The sequence below is a fragment of the Zingiber officinale genome, chromosome 6B (assembly GCF_018446385.1).
Source record: "Zingiber officinale cultivar Zhangliang chromosome 6B, Zo_v1.1, whole genome shotgun sequence".
Classification (NCBI taxonomy): domain Eukaryota; kingdom Viridiplantae; phylum Streptophyta; class Magnoliopsida; order Zingiberales; family Zingiberaceae; genus Zingiber; species Zingiber officinale.
The window spans coordinates 18,857,464-18,881,545 of record NC_055996.1 but is presented as its reverse complement, the minus strand read 5'-3'; the positions used below and the strand labels follow the sequence as shown (position 1 = coordinate 18,881,545).

Here is a 24,082-nt window from a genome sequence, read left to right as displayed (position 1 = left end):
TGTGGACGATTACTTTTTTAGGTTGAGCGATCCGAAGGACCATTCCAGGGTCTCATTCTCTGGCTGCCACCACACGACACAATTTTGTCAAACTCAAAGTGCGGAAAAGAACAATCATATTTCTATATGGCAGAATGAGATTACAAAATGCAGTTCATGCAGACTTCTAAAAGTGGATACTCTGAAAGCTAGCACTTGTAAGAAAATAGACGGTTCATCCAGACTTCTAGAAGTGGATACTTGAAAGCTAGCATTTTTTTCTCCCTTATAAAGAAGTCACTATTCCCAAGATTAATAACTGCCCATGATTTATCTCTTTCATATTGACCCTGGAACGAATTGACGGAGACACTGGGACGAACGTATTCAACTTTTGCCATCTTGAAAGCTAACATTTTTAAGAAAATAGCCAACAGAAGCACACAAAACTTACATTTAAGCATGTTCTTTGCAACAGTCTTTCTTCTATCAAACATTGGGTACCGAAAGGTGAGGTGGAAAAAGTTGCCACCTCTCTCTCTCTCTCTCTCTCTCTCTCTCTCCTGGATCACACAACTTGAGACCTCTGAAATGCAAGGCAGTACATAACATTTCCAATCAGCAGTACAGGGCTTCAGCATCAACTACACCTCCCCTCCATTGTTGTTGCTTTTTATAATATTGAACTTGCAGAGTGGGCAAGTGGCATTAATGTGCAACCATTTATCTATGCAGCCACAGTGGAAATGATGGTTGCATGGAAGTTCACGTAGCTCTACACCATCTTCATACGGTGAAAGGCAAATGCAGCACTCCTGCAGGTAGATAACAAGTGAATCAACTTAACAAGACTGGAGACTCGGTTGTACTATTGCACTCACACACATACAAAAAAAAAGCTTATAACTATCAATGACTATGATATAAGCACAGAACTGAAGCTTTTAAAGAGGTATGTGACAGATTTATAAGTATAAAACAGTTTATGAATCTTGCTATATCAAAATTACCAAACCTCACTTTCATTACAGTAAACTGTGTTGGCTAAACATAATCTAAAACGAAGGGTTTCTCAAGAAACAATTCTTTAGAAATTCCCACAGATCCAAGAGCAAGTCTTCAGCAAAAATCTGGAGTTTACTCTTATGCACACATTAGTTATTGAGAATCAATATCAATAAAAAAAAGAATAATTGCATAATCGGGTAGCTTAAATGTGCAGTAGGAAATCAATTATCCGATGGCTTGCTTCTATGTTATGAAAATGACTCCACATTTAACAGGAATAGTGATTTACAGCAGCCCTTGCAACTCACACTGTGATTAGTAAATGATTAAGTAACAAATTTGTTTTGTGCATCTGAATTTTACCTAATAACTAATTCATACATAATATAGCAACAAGGAATCAACCAAAAAAGTGAAATGGTCAAGCTTGGAAGCTTACAGCATCCTCTGCTGAAAGGGCATGTTCCACAGGTGGATCGCTTCCACACTCGGTCATGATTCCACTGAAACGCCCTGATAACTCATCAAGCTTTTCCGAATCTTCAATCTTGCGAAATTTGTATTTTGGTAGTTGGCATATATCTTCTTCAGATGCTCCTTCCTGTTTCAGGAATGAAAATATGCTTAACAAAACTCTACAAACCATATGGCAAAATAACAAAATATAACATTTGTGTATTTGGTTTCGAGGGTTCAAAAAGTATTATCACATAATCACGTGCAGGACTAGGACTGGACACCTCTGTTACTGTGAGCAAATGGAAGCCAAGATTTTTGAGAAACCAAAGAGTTGTGAGTTTTGAGCAAGAATGATGAGTATGAAAGATAGTGGAGAAGTGAATTTAAACCTGAAGTTATTGAGTGGCTTCTGTTGGACCAATTCCTAGTCGTATTGAACAAGAATTCAACCATCCGGACAAATATTGCCCAATTCCATAAATTCATGAGTTTTGATTTTTTTTCATCACATTCTTCTCTTGTTTTGCTCATTTGACCACTCCAACTCAGCCAATCCATAAGACGATTGGCTGATATTTCCAACTATGGTTTGTGCTACCAAAAGTTTTTTAAAAGAATAACATGGTTAATTTCACTAAACCATGGTGTTTGGCTACTAATTTCCTGATAAGTGCATCTAAATTAAGAAACTTCACAATACATACACCTAAGTTATATTTTTCCCTAAATCACACTATATGAGTATTTTGGGTAAAAAAGATACGAGTTATGTGATATAGGGAAAAACAATGAAAATAGGGTGCACGATTTAGGGAAAAAGAAAAGTTAGGCGTGCCCTATGGAAAATTTGCCCAGAAATAACACATGCCAATTAATATAAGATGGAAGCCTTTTAATGTATCCATAAAACTAAATTCAAGAATAATTACTTAACGATGACAGAAATTAGCATACCAAAGAAACCAAAGATAAAGTTAAAGCACTCAAACTACCAAAAAGAGCTGTAGTATGCTAGGCATAGATGAAAGTTTTATGTTAAACCATGCATTCAAACTAGCAGTATCAAACAATTGAGATCCCCAAACAATGGTCCAATATGACAGCTAAGTGAAAGACAGTTGCTGCATAAAAGCAAGACAAATAATTGCACCAGCACTCAAAGTGGTCCACCTGATCAGCAACAGCATACAAAATTGCAATGATGCAAGGCAGACAGCAACACACAGCTATACCAATTACACATGCCAAAGCAACACAGAAGACAACAAAGAATACATCAAACGCTAGGAAAACTATGCACAGCCTGCAAGATAAAAAAATAAATTAGATTAGACTAAATTCTAGAACCAAAGGTAAACATATTATGTCATAGAGAAACCAGTAAAGTTGTGGCGCATCATGGGTCAGCTCTTGTCCTCCAGCAGAAACCCAATAAAATCCAATAATCCACCATATGAATGAGAACATAGTGTTTGCAGACTCCAAATGTTTCACAAAACTGCCATAATAGAGCGACGGAGGATCAAGAAAAATGCAACTTGTAATTTTTAACAAGAACTCATTTATTGAAATGAAAACAAAGGTGGTACCCATCCACTACAAAAGTTTTTAGTACTCATGCAGAAAAATCTGTAGACCATAATCACAACTTGTAGCATGTATCATCTACATTTTCCTTTCATAAATGTTTGAATGGCAATCCAACACCAATCATCAATATGAAGAAATTATTTGAAGTTAGAAAAAAAAAGGATAATAATATGAGAGGTAATTGATTAGAGAATAGTGAGTTTATGAACTCTTTGCAACTAAACAGGTTATTGAGTATCTTATTTTTGTTGAATTCTCAAATTTCATGTTTTAACGAGAAAAATACACTACACAATGTTGTACAACAAGGTGTATAGCTACAAGAAAGCAAACACACAGATATTCCTTCAAATCCATAACATATCAGTACACATCTGTCACATAAATATTTGAAACATATACACGAATAGGTGTGCCAGTTCTTGGAGGTGCATTTATCCATAGTGGTGTGTAACTGAAAGACCACAACATCATACAAATGAATCTCTGAGAGCTCTGTCAGTGTCTTCACCTTCTACTGTGAATTCATGAGTCAACACAAGGAACGGAGGATGTTTATTGGTGAGTTCCATGTGTTGATCTACTGACACACTCCCAAACATATGCTTCGGATTCAAAATTTACTTTTGAAGCATTGACACAGAATACATCATGCTCCAGGATTAATAAAAATTCCTAGGAGTCAATTATCCACTATCGGAACCTAGTGTTTTAAATCTCATTCTATATTGGTTGACAGACAAACTTTTTTTGTTCCGTCAGTCAATTGGCACATGTGAAGCCAATTGGCACACATAAAGCTATAGAACTATCAATATGCAAAGCCGGCAAGTGAACTACTACCTTCATCACTAGAATCTTTAGAAGCTCCGAATCCAGTTATTCTTCATCATGAGACGTGACAACCTGCTCATCCTTCATCTCTAAATCGCTAAGTGGAAAACTCAGTCGCTCAACCTTCATTGCCTCTTCCTTGAGTTGCCATCTTCTTCCTCCTCTACCTCTTCTCCAAGTCGTGACATCTTCCTCCTCCACCACTTAGATCTCCATCACCGCCACCTAGGGTTCGTTAGTCATGCTTCTCTTATACCTAGAATTGTGCTCATCACAGCACTAGCACTAGCACTAGAATGGCCAACACATCTTGTTTTGGTTAGGGACCAAACCCCAGCTTGAAATAGGATTTCAACATTTGCTTGAAATTCGAACTCACAAAGCCTCAAAACATTCTCTACTAAAGTTTTATGATAAATCCTTTTGCACACTTACTCGTCATTTAAATTCTTTGGCATTTTAAATCACAAAAACTAGCACTGCAATTTAAAGGAAATAATGATTTTTAATTCTTTCCTTAGTGGATTTGTTCGAGTGGTGAGCTTTTTTTAGTTAGGAATGTGATTTTTAGTTAGGAAATACTTGTCATCTTGACTTCTCCACCACTTCAATGTGTAGTTCCCTGGGACCCCGCATCTCTGAAGAGAAGCCTTAGCGCAATGATAAAGTTGTTGTTTTGTGACAAAAAGGTTACGGGTTCGAATCCTGAAAATAATCTCTTGCAAAAAGCAGGATAAGGTTGCGTAGAATGGATCCTTTCCCGGGACCCGCATAGCGGGAGCTTCATGCATCAGGCTATCCTTTTCAACGTGCAGTTCCCCACCATCTTATGTGCATTTTCCAGTTGTCAGCATCACTATAAGTCTACACCTATTCTATTAAAGGATATTTATTTGAAGTCCTCCAGTTTTATCACATGTATTGGGTTTATTGGACACATGAAATCAAGCATAATTAAGATCAGTATCACATGGGTAATTCAACAGATGGGTGCGGGAGCTTCTGACATTAAACCAGACTTGAAGGAGTCAAATTTTGTTTGTGGATAATAATGATGTAATAACGGTTATTCTAAGTCATCATGTGTGACAAATGTTTCTTTTATTTTTCTCTTTTTTTTTCCTACAAGACATGTACTTATTTTGTTTGTTTTTGCTCTCCTAGAATGTCAGGAGGCAGATTTCCTTGTTATATTACTCAAACTCAGTTGCACCGATGAATATTCTATTCAATCCTTAAGATGAAGAATCAGAATGTCACACTGGGACATTCTTTAGGGCAGTCTTGGAGACTCATTTATTTCTTTTCTAAAAATCTTGATATTTGTATCATAATATGAGTTAGCACTATATTGGAGTTTGCTACAGCATAAATATCAACAACAAAATAAATCTTTAATCTCCAGGTAAAAGAGATAGTATGAGTATCTTGAAATTGGAATGTCCATTAGTCAATGCGATTAAACAGAAAAAGATATTGAACATGCATGTTCATAGGTTGATGGGAAGCCGATGTTACCAACTGTTACATTCAAGATGAATAGCATGTAAGCCATTACCTAGTACTGCCTCCTTGCTCACCCTGCTCATCGTCTGCAGCCTCTCCTATTGCATTTGGTGAATTTGAGTCGGAGGTCCTTCCACTCCCGCCTTCTTCCTCGTCCAGGTGAGCCCCCTCGGGAATCTGCCTACGCCTATACTCGATACACACACAAACCATATGCAGGATGCACTGTAGCGCGTACCCGACGATCCACAACCGAAGAGGCATCGACGGCGTCTCATCGTTGCTCTTGACCAACACCCCGACGCCGACGCCCACAAATGCGAGGTTCCACAGGATATCGAGCAAAACCACGGGCTTGGAGTAGGCCCAGTCGCTCTGCCGCTCCTCCAGATGCGCCGCCGCCGTCTCCCGCACCATCATCGACGGCTCCCGCATCATGTGCCGGCCACTCGCTCGTCGGAGGAACCGAGCGGTGTGAAGAAGGCCCCATCCGCGGCCGGAGCGGCGGCCGCCGTTGCGGGTACCGAGCAGCGGGGCGGGGTCGGCGCTCGAGGCAGCGCCGGGGGTCGCCAGGCTCGCAGCAGCCATCTCTACGATCCAAGAAACGAAATCAAGCAAGAGAGCTGGAAATCTTTCGCTACGCCTGATAGCTCCGGCGGATTCCAGTCATGCTGATCGAAATCGAGAAACCCTAAAGAAGGGTGAACGAGTCGGAAAATACGTTCACAATTCTCGTGCCTCTCGTTTAACAGAGACAGCAACAGCAGCCAAGCGAAAGCGTCCAGGCGAGGCTGAGAAGCGTGAACCGTTTTACCTAAATGTGGATCGCGGACCACGGGAACGAGCCTATGTGATATGTGATAAATAGGGCTGTAAACTAAATGAACTAAACGTTCGAAAAACAACCTATTTATATTCAATAAAATAAATTTGGACAGCAGTTAAATTAAACAATATAAATTTAAATATATATATACAATTTATTAATATTCATGAATAATATTCATAAATAATATTTATGAATCATGTTTATTAATAAAATTCTTATCAATATGCTGAATAAAAAAAAAATTTGAATTATCAAAATTAATAATCAATCACATAGGTAAAAATTTTAAACAATCAAATAACCTTGAATTGAGAGCTCGATAACATATAAACGAACAAACCTCAAACTAAGTTTGAATTGAGAGTTCGATAATATCTCAATGCTAAGGTTCAAAGAAACTTAAGCTAAAAAAAATAAAATAAGTTAAGTTTGAGCAATCATTTCAAAAACTTGATTCATTTAAGTTTAACTCAATTTGACTCAGTTACCTTATCAAACAAACTTGAATACCCCAAATCTCGACTAGATTTGTTTGCAAACCTAGTGCTAAAAAAACCAAGGCAAAAATTAAATTAATAGAAACATCACTCCTATTCTGAAAATACCTTGTGATCCAACAATATTATAAAAATTACTAGATAGCTGGTGAATTTAAAATTTAGGATTTATAACATATAAAAGTTATTTAGTAGCTACTATAACGTGTAAAAAGTAATAGAGTAAATTTAATATTTAGAATTTATACCATATAAAAATTATTTAGTAGTTACTACAATGGGTAAAAACTATTCAGAAATCGCTACAATATATAGAAGATACTCAATGAATGCTATAATGTGCTTAGAATAAGTTTAGGATTTAAGATTTATATCGTAGAAACTACTCATAATTGCTATAACATGAAAAAACTACTCGATATCTAGTACAACGTACTCGATATCTAGTACAACGTATAGTGTGAGTTTAAGATTTAAGATATCAAAATATTATTATATCAAAATATTATTTAGTTATAATTATTTAAACATCATCAAAAATAACTTTAAAATAATTATAAACACTATGTTAATATAATAGTATTTAGATATCAACCATAAATCTTAAATCCAAAAATCACACTAAATACATTATTACAATTATTAGGTAGTTTCTATCCATTATAGTAACTACTGAATAACTTCTACACGGTATAAATCCTAAATCATAAACTCACTTAAATACATTATAACAACTACTGAATAGTTTCTGCACGCTATAACAATTATCCAATAACTTTTACCCATTATAGAAGTTACCCAATAACTATTACAATAGTATTAAGTCCAAGAGTAATTTTGAGATAAAATCATGAAAACACGGTCCATTTGATTATTTTTTTAAAATGCTCTTTTATAATTTATAAAATCTGAGATGCCCTTTTATTTTTATTTTTTTTAAAGAAAACCCACTGATATGAGATGTAACGAGCGGACCAGACGATGATGTGGCAATTAAAGTTACGATGAGGTGGAGGTCAAAATCAAGATAGGGTGGAGGTCAAGGGTCACCCTGGGGCAGAGTTTAGACTCTCGACTAGGTACTAAGGCCTCCAATGCAAAGATGACCTACTTAAGGGTCAATCGTTCTAAAGATGGGCTGCTTGAGGGTTGATCGTTCCTGAAGAACGAACGTTCAAGTCCTAAGGGTAAGCGGGTAGCCCTGTACATGGTAAGGTGGTCACAAGGCCGTCCAGACTCAAGGGACTAGTTTCTATGACTCCATATATTTGAGCAACCGTAAAGACCGGGCGATACATCGCCCAGAACTCCAGATGACTCAATATATCCAAGCAACCCTAAAGATTGAGTGGTACCTTGCTGAGAATTCTAAATGATTCCATATATCTGAGCAACCCTAAAGACCGGACGGCTTGCCCAAAACTCCAGATAACTCCATATATCCGAGCGACCCTAAAGACCGAGTGATACCTCACCCAGAACTCCAGATGACTCCATATATTCGAGCGATTCTAAAGACCGGTCAATATCTCACACAGAGCTCCAATATGATCACGTAGGGATGACAGAGCAGTACAACAAGAATCGAGTAGTAACTCATTCAGAGCTGCAACATGACCATGTAGGTATAGTAGAGTAGTACAAAATACCGGCCAGTCTTATAAAACTCAAGTTTCCATTCTGCTTTCACTTCAAGGGGCGCTTAGTCTGGCCAACTTTCGACCGAGATGCATCTAGGAAATAATATTGCCAGGGAATGCTAACAACTTGTCAGAGAATATTCTTTTAGAACCTTTTAAAGGGGTTATTATGTTCCCTATCAGTCAACCACTTATGACAACATATTCCTTCAACGGCCTCAACAATGCCACAAACTATAAACGACAAAAAAGGTATATATATGAATAAATGAAAGATTTCTCGAACAATTATTGTATATTGTTCAGATTGCGCACTCTCCTTTACCTAACAACCTCTGATACACTTTTCCACCTCATGATTGTGGAAATTATGAGAAGTGGTATATAAAGAGGGAGTTCTCTCCGTTGGAAAGATACGTTCTCTGAACATCTAAACTTTACTCCTGTGCACATGTTCCTTTCTGTTCTTCATTCATCCGCTCGGGCTTGTACTGACTTGACTACCGGAGGACCTTCCCTAGGGACACCTCCTGATTCCAAGGTACTGACATTTTGTTGAGTCGTTTCTGTATGTGCAAGGCTGAGAGAAAGTTTTCCCATGGAGTGAAAAGTCTTCCACGAATCAACCACTAAGTCACCGTGTCCAGTGCATCATCTCTAGACTTTTCAGACAAGATCACCCACATTGTGAGAATATATATATTGCTACCCTCATGGGCCTGGATGGGCGCCTAATAGTCTAGGCTGGATGGTATTATAACCCACAGCTTGCCATTATATTCAATCTCTGTGCTAAGATAAAGAGTATGGAGTAAATTTTATCACCTTTTATAACAAGAGTATAGTTAGCTGATGCACATTATGGTTTATGCTGCAGTGACAAGACGCTTTTGCAGTGCTAAGGTTAAGAGTTCAAGAGCAGAATGACAAAGTTGAAAAAGAACGGAGTTGCTATGATGAAGGCGGAGGTTGACACAGGTGCATATTTTAACTGCAGTTTTTTGCAAACTGAAACAGGGGTAAGTGCAATCTCATTCCTTTTTAATGCAATTGGGTGAATCGTCATCTTTTCAACAAAACAAAACAAAACAAAAAAAGAAAGAAAAGAAATCTATAGGATTTTAACAGCTTGCATTTCCTGGTGAATGCCGTGCTTGAGGAGGATTCCTCGATGATAATTGAATGATGAACAATCGAAGCATGGTCCCGAGAAAGAGAGAAATTTGTTGTCTTAATGAAGAACAAGAAGAAAATTGAACCAGAAAAACCTCACTCGACTGCAGATATTAGAGAGCGTTACAAAGAACATTGTGTTCATACAGAATCGATTTAAAGATTTGTCTACCTGCAGGCTTGATGCTCAACCACCATGCAAGGTAGAAATGAACACCACGACGTCCTTCTCTTCCAGCGCAGTGTCAATGCCACCACAAAGTTCCCAGTCGCAATCGTTTATGAGAACCAACACTCCAGGTCTCCTGCGCACCCAAAAACCAGAAATCCATCAGAAACTCGGAAACAAAGTCATCAAAAACGTAACTTTACACGATTAAAATCATGAAGGCAAGAACTACAAATCGAACAGCTTAGAAGATAATATGCGTACACCGAGTCCCCTTTCACGAACATCTCAGGCCGCTCCTTAATCAGATTCGACTTGACCCAGGACAAGAGGTCACGCATCAATAACTGCGGGAGAGGACGCCGAGAAGATCACGAGTTGTAATATATACAGGGAGGACAAAATCGGAGGCGATTTCATGTTACCTTTTCCTCTCCGGGTTTTGGATTGACGTCCACGGTGTGGATCTTGATGGATTGGCAGAGCAGCTCAAGGCCGCCGCTGAAGTGCCGCAAGAATGGGAGCGAGGTGAGAATGATAACGGTCGAAACTACGACGAAGTAAAAGTTAGAAAAGAGGAGGAAGAGGTTACCCGAATTCGAGCGTGAGATGCATTTTTCTTCTGCTTTTGTCGATCGCCGCAGCTGAAAAAAGGACAGGAAAATAAAGGGCACAAGAAAGGCAGCGAATTGGGTAACTAGGATCGTAAATACGGAGGAGAAGAAGCCCTTCCACCTACAAATGACTGCCTTTTTCTAGGGAGCGAGGCCGCCGGCGAATCCGGATTGGGAAAGGAGGAGTTGGGGCACGGTTCACGGCTGGTTAACCTAATAAGCGACGTTAGGGTTCTTTCTTTGTGGGGAAAAAAATAAAAGACGTCTCAAATTTTCAAAAGGGCACTTAATTTTAAAAATAAAAATAAAAATAAAAGAAATGTGAAGTCGTCGCGTTCTTTCAGAATGGTCATCAGGGCATCTAGTTAAATCTCTCAAGTTTTTGTTTTCTTAATTTTTTCATTTTTTTAAATTTTAATATGCCATGTCAATATACTATATATATATATATATATATATACAGGACTGATATCCTGCGGAACTTCATTTCCGCGCTTGTGCATGACTACAAAGCTGGCATAGTAGACGTGGCTTATTTGCTTATTTTATTTAGCTTTTACGTGGTTTTATTTGTTTCTTTTATTTGACTTTTATTTGGCTTTTGCTTTTTCACAGAACGCGTGAAGCTCTCTTCAGCAAACCAAAGGGACGAAGCTAGGGCATACCGTCCTCGCCGCGACAAGTTTTCTCGGTCGCGAAGCTTCGCGACGCTCTTTGTGCTCAGCAAACTCTCACAGCGACGAAGCGAAGCTAGGGCACGAATCTTCCAGATCGAGCTCTCTTCGCCAAACCAAAGGGACGAAGAGCTAGGGCACGCCGGCCTCGTCGACGCGGAGCTAGGGCACGAAGCTAGGGCGATCTCTGTCAGCAAACCTCCGACACGGAGCTAGGTCACCAAGCTAGGGCGATCTCTCTCGGCAAACCTCCGACGCGGAGCTAGGGCACGAAGCTAGGGCGATCTCTCTCGTCAAACCTCTGACCCGAAGCTAGGGCACGAAGCTTCCAGATCGAGCTCGTCACCGCCTCGCGCATACGAGGACACCTCTATGTAAGGCTAAATGATCTTTGTTCATCTCTGTTTTCTCGAAAGCTTTATTTGTTTAAAAATCTTCTAACTTGATGAAAGATTGAGAAAGGTAGGTTGTTGTCCCAGATATCCTTGTCCTATTTTTTCTTGGAGTACCTTTGTCTTTTCATGATTTTTCACTTGACTAAGATAGTGTAGTCATTTGACCAAATGCACATAGAAGTGGAAAAAAAACAAATACTACGATACCCTTGTGTAGCTGAAGCTAGCAGTAGTAATTCGGTCTTCAATAGGTGCTTTGCATATTGAGCAGCTATCTCGACATGAGTTTATAAATCCGGTAGGGAAAACATAATTGTAGAATCAAAGCGGCTGGAAGAAAGAAAATTAACAGTTGAAACCCAGCATGCAGTTTATAACTATCTTAATAGCATGTTTAGACAATTATAAAAGTATGAGTGATGGCTAGATTGCAAATCCTTGGACCTTATAAGAGCAGGATCTAGATCTTGTCTTCTATTTGTTGCAGCTATAATAACCACTAGTATTTCCAAGAAAATCAACATGGATCTTTGTATATAATTACATTTTTCTAATGACACTAGTATTTTTGTTGTGTATATTTTAACCATTAATAAGTTGGTCACAATATACTGCTTTAATTTGATTAGTTAAAACATACAATACAATGGCCACATGTTAGAGTTGCAATATTTATAGTTTATTTACATAAACAAATTATAACCTCTTTATTAATTTATTTTTATCTTCTAAAAATGAAGTGTTATAAATACGGTTCCTTAGTCAAATGAAGTGTTATGAATAAAATTTAGTTAATAATAGAGAAATGTTAAATTGAAAATTTATGTTTTGTCTATCGGTTGCATCAATATTATACCAATCAGTTATTTATGAAATTTCTCTACAGTTGACATGTCTCATTTGGATTTCAACATTTTTTCTTTGATAACTTATATTCTTTTGGTTATAGATTTTACAGGAAACTTGCAAAACTTCGACTCTTTATATCCAATCCATGGTAATCATTTCATTTAAGTTCTAATATATTGTCTTTATAAGATTCTAAATGTTATTTTAAATGTAGGGAAAAACATATGTTGTATTTATTGGACGTGAACCGGGAATTTATGAAACATAGGCAGAAGCTTCTGATCATGTTATTCGCTTTAAGGGCGCTATACACAAATCTTTCAAAAGTAGAGAGGAGGCAAAAAAAAGCTTTTGAGGTATACGTAGATAAAAAAATCTACACCAACTTCCTTTGCACCAAGTTGAAATGAAATATCATGTGCAACTTCAAGTTCAAGTTCAAATTTAAAGAGAAAACTTTCAAAAATTGAAAAATTATTAAGTTGAAAGATGCATTGAAAGAGCCAGAACATCAGTCGGATTCTCTTATGATCAGTGATGATAATGATGATGATTAGGCATGTTGTTTCAAGTCATTATATGAGTCAAATTTCAAACACTAATTTTATTCTGAGTAGTTGCAAGTGTTGTATCGAAATCAAAATGATACTTTAAGCTAAATTGGTTTCATGATGTGGTTTGTTGCTATGGTAGAGTTGCTATGCACCTTGAGAATTAATGATTTGCATCAAAATATTGTTAAGCTAATAGTTTTAGCGTACTGTATGTTTGCTTGATGGTTATAATCGTCTCTTGCAATTGGAAATGTTATCTGGAAATATTATCTGGACTGCAATTAGTGGCTTCGTAGAGGAATGGTTGAAGATTTGTTTGCATACAAAGGAAAACGAACAGGTGGATTGGAAGACGAGGCTGCAGCAGCCACTGCATTTATTTGATAATCCATTGTTTTTAAAAACAAAAAAGCTATGTTGCACATAATAACCTTCTAATCCATTTCTAAAAAGACAAAAGAGGTGATCCAAATTCATTAGTCTTCTACTAGCAAAAACAAAATACATTTTCAAGCTATAGGAACTGAAGCCCAGAAGTTTTTTGTTTTTCCAAGGATTTGTACTTCAACCAGATGTTGAGCGTTGAATATTGATGAATTCATCTTCACAGCCGAACTTGTAAAGTGAAAGAAGATTTGCTCATGCGTCGTCATCCAAATCAAAACTACAGTTCCCTGCAGAACTACTATCATCATCATAATCCAATGCATTCACCTGCCTGTCCTGAAAATGGCTGATAACTGATTGGGCTTCAGTCATTAAAGTAACCATCGTAACTTTTATTTACTCTAGATTGTGGCCTGGTATCATTCATATTAATGCAACTAACGACATGGTTTTCTTTACCATGGTATGTTCTCCTTCTTCTTGCTTCTATACAATGTAGATGATCAATATATCTCTCATGCAAAGCAACATTCTTAATCCGCTTCAGAACCTCTGGATTTGGATCTACATCATTTGTTTTAAACCTAGACAAAGGCCTCTTATGAGCTGAGGAAGACCTCTCACTGCACTTCATCAGAAAACCTGTAGTAAACAAAGAATCTGGAGTTCCCCTTGCCTTTCTGATTTTCAACTTTGTGCCATCTAGAGGTTTGTCTCCGAATGCAAAATGGACTATTGGAGATAAATCAGCTTTCTTGGCTCTTGAACGTGGCTGGTGTTGAGGCGGAGTTGCAAAATTGGCATGGATTCTATCAAAGCAATCTTTTGCAGACTTTTCTGGTACCTGTGGATACAAAAAATTATATAGCATTGGGCATGGTGCACTACAATTCTAGCAAGGGAATCACTATCAATGTAAGTAATGCCAGTCGGTGAGCAATATAGACCATGAATCATCACGTATGTCACATTCTATCCTCTAGTGATAGCCTTTGGATCACCTTGAATGACAACCTTTGGATGTTGAACTATAACATGAAAATAAGATATAAGAAAGTGAAGAAGCATAACAAAGCAGATATGCTTCAAGACATGGACAAAGCAGAGACCAACAAAAGTATGCGTTTGGAAGAGAAAATGAATCATACCTACCAGTTAGCACAGCATTGTCATTGTCAATCAAAATTCAGCTGCTATAGATCTCAAAAACTTTTAATCAATGTAATTCATACCTGCTAGCACAGCAGTTCGCACAGCGCATTTTCTAAGTCCTGCAGGGTACAGATAGAGTTACCTTTGTTGTTAATCTACTAGTCTCAAAATAAATTTGCAAAGACTGACAACAGATGGAGTAATTTTTGATGAAATTTACATTGACAAATTAAAATAGCAACACCCAATTTCCATACAGAAATGCTTAAAGTCAGAAATGCTTAAAGAGTTCACAATAGCCTACTCAAATGTGAAAAGTATGACGCTTGTTTAAATAGATACAGAAATAATTAAAGAGTTCAAAACAACCTGCTCAAATGTTTCTGTTTCGTTTTCTGCATCACTAACTCAAGCTTGTTTCTGTTTCTGCATCACCAACTCAAGCTTGTTTCTGTTTCTGCATCAATCAATCAACTATTAATTTCTGTTTCTGCATCACCATCTCAGGCAAGAGGAAAAACATAAGCTAAATAATGCCAAATATTTAATCCTTGTAAAAAACATCATGGACAAACCAATTGTACCAATTGTAGAATGATGTCTACCTGCCTTCGGTCAAATAATGCTGCTAGATCAAATGCATTGAGATTTAGAGGACCCACCTGCTTGCAAGAGAGAACCCCAAGGAAGACCTTAACAATATTTTCATGGATAACTTTAACCAATTTATCTCTACCATAGAAAAATGATACTGAATAAACATAATATTACCCCATTTCTTATTTGCTAACGAATATTGTTAGAACCTACAATAATAAAGACAATTATTAATTTTAATATCTCAATCAATCAACCACTAACTTTAAATTAAACTTTGATAATACTTGCCTGCTATTGATGCCAATTCTTCTTCATATGTGTCATCATCGCTGTTATGATGATTATCCAAAGTTGATCTGACAATCAACACCATTTCAAATGTACACATTTAATAAAAGATATTGATTTGCAAATAAAATTATCATACAAATGGAGAATTAATCGACACATACCCTTGCTGTAAAATGGGACAATTGCGCTTGTCATGTGACACACCTCGATGCCCACATCCACGACATAACCGGGACTTTGAGGTTGACTTCTCCTTTGATGATTTCAATCTCTTCCCACACCCCTTTGTTCTTATTAAAGAATGATCAATAATATTAGGGGACTCATCCATAGATTTCTTCCTTTGACCTCTATTGTCACATGTTTTACTAATATTCATCTCTTGAATTTTATTGTAAATACAATCCAATTGCTCATCCAAGAAGTTTGTCCCCTCATTTGTCAAAGATGCATCATTAATTAATACTAAAGCTTTATAAGATAACCTTGAGTGCCTTGACATCAAAATCCTATCTAGAACATCAATAAAATTTTGCACCTCCAAAGCATATATTGCTCCAACCTTTGCATCTCGTGTCCATCGTTTGAGTATATATTTATCAGGCAAATGAAACACTTGGTCGATACAAAAAAAAGCTAACATCTGTCTGCATGGAATGTCATCAAACTCAAATTTCCTACAACTACAGGATATGTTATCCCTCTATTTGTCATGTGTGAGCACCCTTGGTTTGGAGGAAGAACAACTTTGAAAATTCATCACATGATAAACCACTGAGTCAACTCCCATAGATACTTGTTGCGTATAATAACCATGACTCTCACTCATTTCACTTTGAAACTCCATCCATTTTTTTTCATATACAATTTAACCATTTGATATTCCATTGGTCAGTTTGTCTTAATCCTAGGATGCTCATTCATATCAATATCATCTGTAACTAACTCATTGTGCCTTTGGTGTCTCAGTGCCCTATTGAAACAGGTGATAAAGTCCATCAATGAGTTTTTATTTGAGACATATCTCTTGAAAATGCATGAGAGCCTTCAGATCTCTGCCTACTTGACATTCCAGCACAAAATACATGGCTAAAATAAGCTGACACCCACTTATGTCGCAATCGATACATCAAAGATAACCAATCATTTTCCTCTAAGTTAGCACACTTGATAACCTCTTCCCATGAATTCTCAAATTCATCAGGTGTTGTAGAATTTCTAATGACATTATTTATACTTTAATAGTAGTCACGAAAAGTCAAAGGATGCAATTTTTTTGGAAATTTGTTCAGTATGTGCCACAAACAATATCGATGCACTGTTTGAGGGAAAACTTGGGCAATGACTTTTGTCATAGCAGGATCCTGATCAATGATAATCACATTTGGTGCACCTTTAGGCATGATTTCTATGAACTTGTTAAGCAGCCACACAAAAGATTTAGTCTTCTCATCACTTATAAAGCCACAACCAAAAATAATTGTCTGGTGATGATGATTCACTCCTACAAATGGTGCAAAAATCAACCCATATTTGTTGGTGTTATATGTTGTATCAAATACAACCACATCATCGAATACACTATATGCCGTTCTTGATACATGATCAGCCCAAAAACATCTACTGAATCTGTTATCTGAATCAGTCTGGTATTTAAAGAAAAAAGCTAGATTTTTCTCTTTCTCAGATGCAAATAGCTCGATTAGTGTTTCAGCATCGATACCCTTTTGTTCATCCCTTAGCTCTTTCTCAAAATTTCTAATATCTCTTTCTGTACAACCTATTTGCTCGGGCCCTCTATATTCTATCTCTTATAATCGCATTTGTTGGCAAGTTGGCACATTGGCATCTGAAAACCGTTGAGTCAATGCTTTTTTTGGCTGCTGAAACATTACGATGTGAGCATAACAAATGCACCTTTGAAGGAGTCGATAGTAGATGATTATGACCTTCTGTGAAATTAGTGACAACCCATACAGATCCAGTTTGTTTCTTGACAAGTGAAATCTTTGACTTACAACCAGTTCTAACTTCACCACGTGTTCTTTCCCTTGTCCGTTGATCACCCTTTGCTTGTTTATTCCGTTGATCATCTGTATGCCTTTATTTAAAGCATACAAATGTTTTCCACACAACCTCATTTGTTATCTTATTTTTCTTGCTACTATTTATCCTTGCACTAAATCCGGATTCGCGTGCATATTGGTTATAGAATAAAAATGCATCATCTATTGATGAGAATTTCATCCCATATTTTGGCTTTCGATCATCTGCAACTTGAGAAATGTATAGCTGATCTTCACCATGATTTTCACCCATTGCTAAGAAATTTCAGATGCAGATGAAATGAAATTCTGCATATCATTATCAAATAGCCAGAAAAAATATTATAAGAATGATACTTCAAGCTCATGCATGCAACCCGAACAAAAACACAAAGATAACAATAAGACATCCAAAAAAAACACAATCAATTGCTAAAAATGCATGCAGATGTGCATTTTTTTTTAACGAATACAAATTGATATAAGGACTCTTATTAAGGAAAAAGAAAGATTATAAAAATGCACATTTCCTCAATTATAAGTTGCTAAAAATCTCAATTGAATCCTTAACCAAAATCAGTTGTTAACCACCGGATTGCCCAAACTCATCTTGAATCTTACTATTAATTATCTGCCATGGTGATTAGCTGTCAAGTTGCTAAACATAAACATAAATTTTAATATTAAGCTTTGAATCATTTCATTTAGGAATGGGTAAGAAGAATGGATCTTCTAAAGTCGCATGAAAATAAAAACAGTGTGATCCTTTAGATACATGTCAGGAAAAACGGATTGTAAATAGAAATGAGGTATAGGAGTCTCACATAGAGGGGCGAAACTAGGGCTAGAAGTTGGTAGAAAACCCTATATGCCTGGAGAGGAGACGACGGTAAGCACAGTCGAGAGGAACAATGAAGGAGAAACTTTGCTGCCCAAGCCTCGCTACCCTAGCTTCGCTGCGAAGCTTCCCCGTCGAGGGAAGAGGACACCGCATAGCAAGGGAAAGCTTCGCTGTGAGAGGATGCGGCGAGCGTCGGGGCTAGAATGCAAAGCACAAAGATCGTCGTTGTGAGAGTTTGCTGAGCACAGAGAGCGTCGTGAAGCTTCGCGGCCGAGAGAACTTGTCGCGGCAAGGACGACGTGCCCTAGCTTCGTCCCTTTGGTTTGCCGAAGAGAGCTTCACGCGTTCTGTGAAAAAGCAAAAGCCAAATAAAAGAAACAAATGAAGCCACGCCAAAGCTAAATAAAAGAAGCAAATAAGCCACGTCTGCTATACCAGCTCTGTAGTCGTGCACAAGGGCGGAAACGAAGTCCCACAGGATATCAGTCCTGTATATATATATATATATATATATATATATATATATATATATATATATATATATATATATATATATATATATATATATATATATATATATATATATATATATTGATGATAAAAAGGGACCCGCACTTAAGGTCAAAGGACAGGGATAACAGCCGACGTGGAGGTCAAAGTCAAGAAGGTCAATGTTAGAGAACCAACGGGCTCACCAAAGGGGGACCGAGCGGAGCTCTACTGCAGTGGCCAATCGGGCAAGAAGAGCCCGATTGACAAAGGTCTGGTCCAAGCAAACACCCGTGCATCCAAGATCATCAAGCGCTCATCACGGAGCAGAAGAACGTTGCAATGACCGGAGCGTCAGTCCGGTCGAGTAGAAAAGAGCTATCGAGTCGAGTCACCACGGGGAAGAGTAGTTGAGTCCGACTGAGCGGAGGAGCTCCCGTATCTACACACTAGGTACCGATAGATAACATCGCTAAACATGTTTCAACAACTAATGAATAAGATATACCTTTATTGTTTTCCTTTCTGCGAGGACAGCCCACCTTCCAATGTCTAGACTGCTTGCATGTGAAGCACTTGCCCTTCGGCTTCTTCACACCTGCCTGCGGCCCAGTCCCTTGAGGTCGAATTACTTTCTTTGCCGAACCAACTTGTTTCTTCTTCTTCTTTCCGCCTTTCGGCTTAGAGGCAGAAACGTTTTCAGCAATGTGAACTTGAGAACTTTGACGAAATAGCCCTTCTGCTGCTTAGAGTTCTGTCAGAAGTTACACCAACGAATGAAGTCTGTCCAGAAGATTTGACGTCTCCCTGTCTGATGACAATCGAAACTTTCTACATCTCATATACCTCGACCACATGCGGCTGGAATAATATAATAAAATAACACACGGACATTCCACGCAGTTTAATAGATAACAAAACTAGAATAGGAGGACTCAAAAACAACCTACTCAACTACACTCGTAGCTCAATCCGATAATAAGATCGACTTGCCTCTTCTGTCGAGCGAGCATGTAATAAAACATATCGAACACAAAACCATCGACACATACATTCATACCGGATCCATAGTATCAAAACCGAATAAGTCGGACGTAGTCAAAACAATAAAACTAAAAGTTCATCCGGCGTTTTCGCGGTCTGCAGGGGACTAGCAACTGGAACTCTCACAGCATCAACCTGAAAAATATCAACAATGGAGGCGGGTGAGTCTAACAACTGATATACATAGTAAGGAATTAACATCTAGCACTAATCATGCGTACTCCCGATATAAGAATGATAAATGCAAGTAAGCAGGAGAAAAGCTGTAACCAGGACACAGGTATAAGACAAACATTCGAGAGGTATAGAAATCTGTATGCGTATGATCATGGGCACCCAAACAATATCGGCATATAAATGCGTGAAACATAAACCTGCAATAAATGCATCGTATGATGCGATGTCATGGTCACCCCGGCCACCGACTCACAACAAAGTGGGATGAGTGGGTAGGGTTGTGACGACCGTGCTGTACGCATCACGCTTCTTGCCCAAGGGCGGGATCTGTCGGAGTACACACATACTCCTACCCCAAATCATAAATGGGGGCCTTGATGCTCGTCTCCGTTACACTATGGCGAGGAGGGATCCTAACGTACTTCTGCATCACACTACCCGTGGGCGGACCCGAGCAGGAAGAAGCCGGCGTGCTACCACGCTGCGTCACGCTATCCATAAGCGTCACAATGGAGCACCGAACAGTGATGAAACTGGTGATGTGCTCGACAATAATGGAGCAATCCTATCACACAGCATGCAATCATGCGAATGGTGCATGCCACTAAGCATGGTAATATACTGAACCAATCTATATACATATGATGTGCACCATAGCAAATAAATCATATCAAGGGCACACAGATCAGGTAAGGTATCAGATATATGTCCTGAACATGGTGAAACATGGTATATCACTACCCCTATAAGCATGTATAAGCAGGTAAGGAATAGTATGAGATGAAAAACAAGCAATCAACCAAGTATGTAACAGGTATTGGGTAGTGATTAACCGAAACAGATAAGAAACATAATCTTTTCTATTTGTTAAATTCATTACTATGCATATCAAATGACATAAGTCAAAAGTACCCGCCTCCAATAGGATAAGTCCAATCAGTCCAAATCCGACGTCGAGATACTCGTCTCGCGTCAAAGTCCTGTGTCAACCGATATACATACATTTATTTAGCTAAAATTAGCATAAATAGCTAAATAAAACCTCTAACTCTAAATTAGGATAAACCCTAATCATACCATTAGATAAATTCCAAACCTAATCCATTTACTCATAACAACTTAGACTTAAATAGATTTTTGTGACATTCATTTCTTGTCCTTTCCTACAAATTGGTGCACGCTACAACAAAAGAAACAATTGCACTACACCTTACCTAAATTCTCACAGTACAGATGTTGATCCACAACTAGAGATAGTGCTGCCGGAAGGAATAGCTGCTGCTGGAAACCTGAAACACCACCAGCAAAATGAATCTACAATTAGAAACCTCCATCCCTAGCTAACATAACCTCCACCCTATACAAGGGCTGCTCACGGTAGGACAAGAAACATAGCACAAACTCAGAAACCAAACCCTAAGCCCTTACCTCAATTTCACAGTCATGCTGGTGCTGAAAAGAGTGACTGCCGGATCCAAGAAAACCCAACAACAAAGTAGCCTCTCTGCTGGACTCACCTCACGATCACAGTTAGGACACTGATAACCATGATTTTACTATACTATTCTCATTCACACAATCATGGTTTGATGTAGTTTTCATATATAGAATCCACATTTACACTACATTTTTATACTTTGTATCAATTTTGGACCTAATTGCAAATTAGTCTATTTTCATGGTATTTGATGCTAATATTTGCTTATTATTTTGTAGGCATCAAAAAGGGTCATGGACCCGATCAGATCAGGCTGCATTTGGGCTCAAATCAAGGGCTAAACAAGAAGATCAAGCCTCGGAGCATTATAGGTCGTTCATCCAAGATTGAGTAGATCTGAGCCATCCATTGAAGATCTGGCCGATCCACCTTAAAGTGGAGCAGATCTGAGCCATTTATGAAGATCCAGAAGTTTTGATCCAGATCTGAGTTCATCCAGCCATTGATCCAGCCGGATTAATCTGGACCGTTCATTGAAGACTGGGCTGATCTGGACCATCCAGTGATGATCTGATCGATCCGACCTACAGGAGAGTAGATCCAGACCCTAGATCAACATCAGTACATTCAGATCGGATTTTGGATGACTTTCCACCGTTGATCTAGCCCAAATGAATCTCAGCCGTTGGATCTGAACTGAGGAGGTTTAAAAACCTGCGTGAGAAGCTACAGTAGCTGGGCTCGGGCGTTCGCGATTTCTTCACTGTAGCATCGTCTTCTTCCTTAGCGGCGCCGAGTTCCCGTTCCTTAATTCCAGATCTGAGAGCTGGCTTCTTCACCGACGGCAATACCCGAGCTGCCGGCGTCCATCTTCCGTTGATCAGAGAGCTTGAGGGAGGTCTCCCGATTGCGATTTGGGATTTGTTTCATCGCCGCGATTCCGATTGTGGAGGTCTCCCAATCGGCGATCTTCGCATCCACCAGAGCTTAGAGGGAGGTCTCCTGAGAGCTACTGGACCTTTTCCGATCTCCATTCCGCAGCCAAACTGTGTTGAATTGGCCATTCGATCTTGTTTGCAACTTCACAGATCCTGAGCTCTGTTCTTCGGTTGATGGGATTACTAGATGAATGTGAGCTCGAATGGAGGTTTCCAAGAGCTATGAGCATTCCCTGGTAATAGAAGGTAGCTTGTTGGATTGTTGTTGAATGCTTATAGGGGTCCCGAGGGCATTTCTGTTTGTGTTACAGCAGATTGGAGGAGTTTGAGCTTGGATACGGTTTAAGGAATGCTTAGGGTTTAGATTTACTTGTTTTGTCTTTGAATTGTTGATGTTCATGTTCAGATCCTCAGATCTGATCCATTACTTTGCTATTTTAATTTGTTTGAGTTTTTCTTATGCAATTCTGTTTTGATTTTCTTTGTTGCAAAAACCCAGTTCTTATTTCTGATTCGAATTCTAATTCCTTGAGATTTTTTGGCAATCCAAATCTTGTTCAGTTACTAACTTAGTTTGCAACTTATTTCTAGTTTTTAAGTCATGTTTTGGTTTCAACAAGTTAGAGTTTAGTTTCAATTCTTGAGTTTAGTTTCATTATAAATTCTGTTAACCTTGTTGATTGTGGAGTGAATTCAAGATTTGGTGATCAAGTAAGTGTTGAATTTGATTGTGATAGAGAATGGATTGTTATTTTCGGTTCTTGTAACTTTGATGAGAATTTGAGTTGAGTTATGGCTACTAAGAGTGTCAATGTTAAATACTTGAAGGCTCTATTTCTGTGAACTTGAATGGAAGGGAATTCAATTGATTTATTTGATGAGCTGATACTTAAGAATTTGAGTTTAATTGTTGTTAATTTGATGAGGAGAAGTTTAATCATGTTGAGGTGAGAATGGACATTCTTTGATCTATTTGTGATTGTGTAAGGATTCAGTTTGAAGTGTTAATTAAATGAAAAGTTAAATTGATCTTGTTGATGTAGGAATTTGATTGGAACTAATTGTAGGATACACACACATTAACTAGTTAACCTTGGAAAAATACGACTCGGGACTCGTTACTACAATACTTGTTTTAATTTTAATTGAGTTCCAATCTTTATTAATTTGGGGTGCCTTGTGACATGCAAAAAGGCCGACACCAGACACTGAGTCGGGAATTAGGGCATGAGAGGACGCCGGCGTTGCTGGAGAGTGCCTGCTGATCGGCGGCGGCAGTAGCCCGTGGCAAGGGGAAAACAGCTAGAGCACAGGGAGATTTGTCGGCGGCCGGTGCTCGAGTGCGGCTGGTGGAGAGGCTAAGAGGAAGAGGGGCACGGTGCTAGGGTTGAGGGGGGAACGGTTGGCCGGCGATCGACGTCGTCGCTTGGCGAGGAGGAAGAGTAATGACAATGGCGTCGGGTGTGCGGCTCGGGAGGAAAACAAAATGGAGAAGAAGAAGAGAGGGCTTGGAAGAGGGGTTGTATGCTCGAGGAGGAGTAACCGCTGCCTGCGGTTAGGGCAAGGAGTCGGCGACTCGGCGCGAGGAGAAGGGAGATTAGGGCAAGCGAGTGAAGGCATCGGGCGCGTGCGGGAGGTCTCGGCGAGGAAGAAAACAGAAAAAGAAAATAAAGGAAAAGAAATAAGGAAAAGGAAAAAGAAATTTATAAAATAAACAATTTCTCGCTTAAATGGGTAGCCTAAACAGGCTTTCCCGGTGCCCCGCTTTTATCCCCATTAACTCGTCCGTACGAGCTCCGAAAAATTCTCGAAAAATATCCAAAAATTTCGGAAAATTCCCTTATTAATATTCGCCTATTTTCGATATTTTATATTCTCGCCTACTAATAAAAATTTGGTCCCCAAATTTC

The 24,082-nt window shown here is 38.6% G+C and overlaps 2 protein-coding genes and 2 long non-coding RNA genes across 6 annotated transcripts; all 4 read right to left on the bottom strand.

Moving 5' to 3' along the window:
- Positions 1-394: 394 nt before the first annotated feature.
- On the bottom strand, positions 395-6,143 carry LOC121992191 (E3 ubiquitin-protein ligase At4g11680-like). 2 transcript variants are annotated; one of them, XM_042546392.1, is made up of 5 exons: positions 5,429-6,137; positions 2,825-2,944; positions 2,617-2,749; positions 1,427-1,588; positions 395-794 (listed from the first exon to the last, which is right to left on the bottom strand). In XM_042546392.1, exons 1-5 carry the CDS (start codon positions 5,962-5,964, stop codon positions 624-626), a joined length of 1,122 nt encoding a protein of 373 aa, XP_042402326.1. In that variant the 5' UTR covers positions 5,965-6,137; the 3' UTR covers positions 395-623. The 2 variants fall into 2 exon arrangements, 1 of the variants encoding a protein (XP_042402326.1); XR_006114818.1 differs by having other exon boundaries at positions 665-794; positions 2,597-2,749; positions 5,429-6,143.
- Positions 6,144-9,595: 3,452 nt separating this feature from the next.
- LOC121992190 (ubiquitin-related modifier 1 homolog) lies at positions 9,596-10,576 on the bottom strand. Of its 2 annotated transcripts, none has more exons than XM_042546390.1 (5): positions 10,424-10,576; positions 10,277-10,328; positions 10,110-10,185; positions 9,949-10,031; positions 9,596-9,820 (listed from the first exon to the last, which is right to left on the bottom strand). In XM_042546390.1, exons 2-5 carry the CDS (start codon positions 10,297-10,299, stop codon positions 9,703-9,705), a joined length of 300 nt encoding a protein of 99 aa, XP_042402324.1. In that variant the 5' UTR covers positions 10,300-10,328; positions 10,424-10,576; the 3' UTR covers positions 9,596-9,702. The 2 variants fall into 2 exon arrangements, with proteins under 2 accessions (XP_042402324.1, XP_042402325.1); XM_042546391.1 differs by having other exon boundaries at positions 10,420-10,553.
- A 2,621-nt stretch (positions 10,577-13,197) lies between these two features.
- Positions 13,198-14,971, bottom strand: LOC121989973. Its single transcript, XR_006114383.1, has 3 exons — positions 14,915-14,971; positions 14,679-14,766; positions 13,198-14,428 (listed from the first exon to the last, which is right to left on the bottom strand). It is a non-coding gene; the product is annotated as an uncharacterized LOC121989973 (long non-coding RNA).
- Positions 14,972-20,720: 5,749 nt separating this feature from the next.
- LOC121989972 lies at positions 20,721-21,457 on the bottom strand. The gene is made up of 3 exons (XR_006114382.1): positions 21,225-21,457; positions 21,011-21,085; positions 20,721-20,776 (listed from the first exon to the last, which is right to left on the bottom strand). It is a non-coding gene; the product is annotated as an uncharacterized LOC121989972 (long non-coding RNA).
- Positions 21,458-24,082: the final 2,625 nt, after the last annotated feature.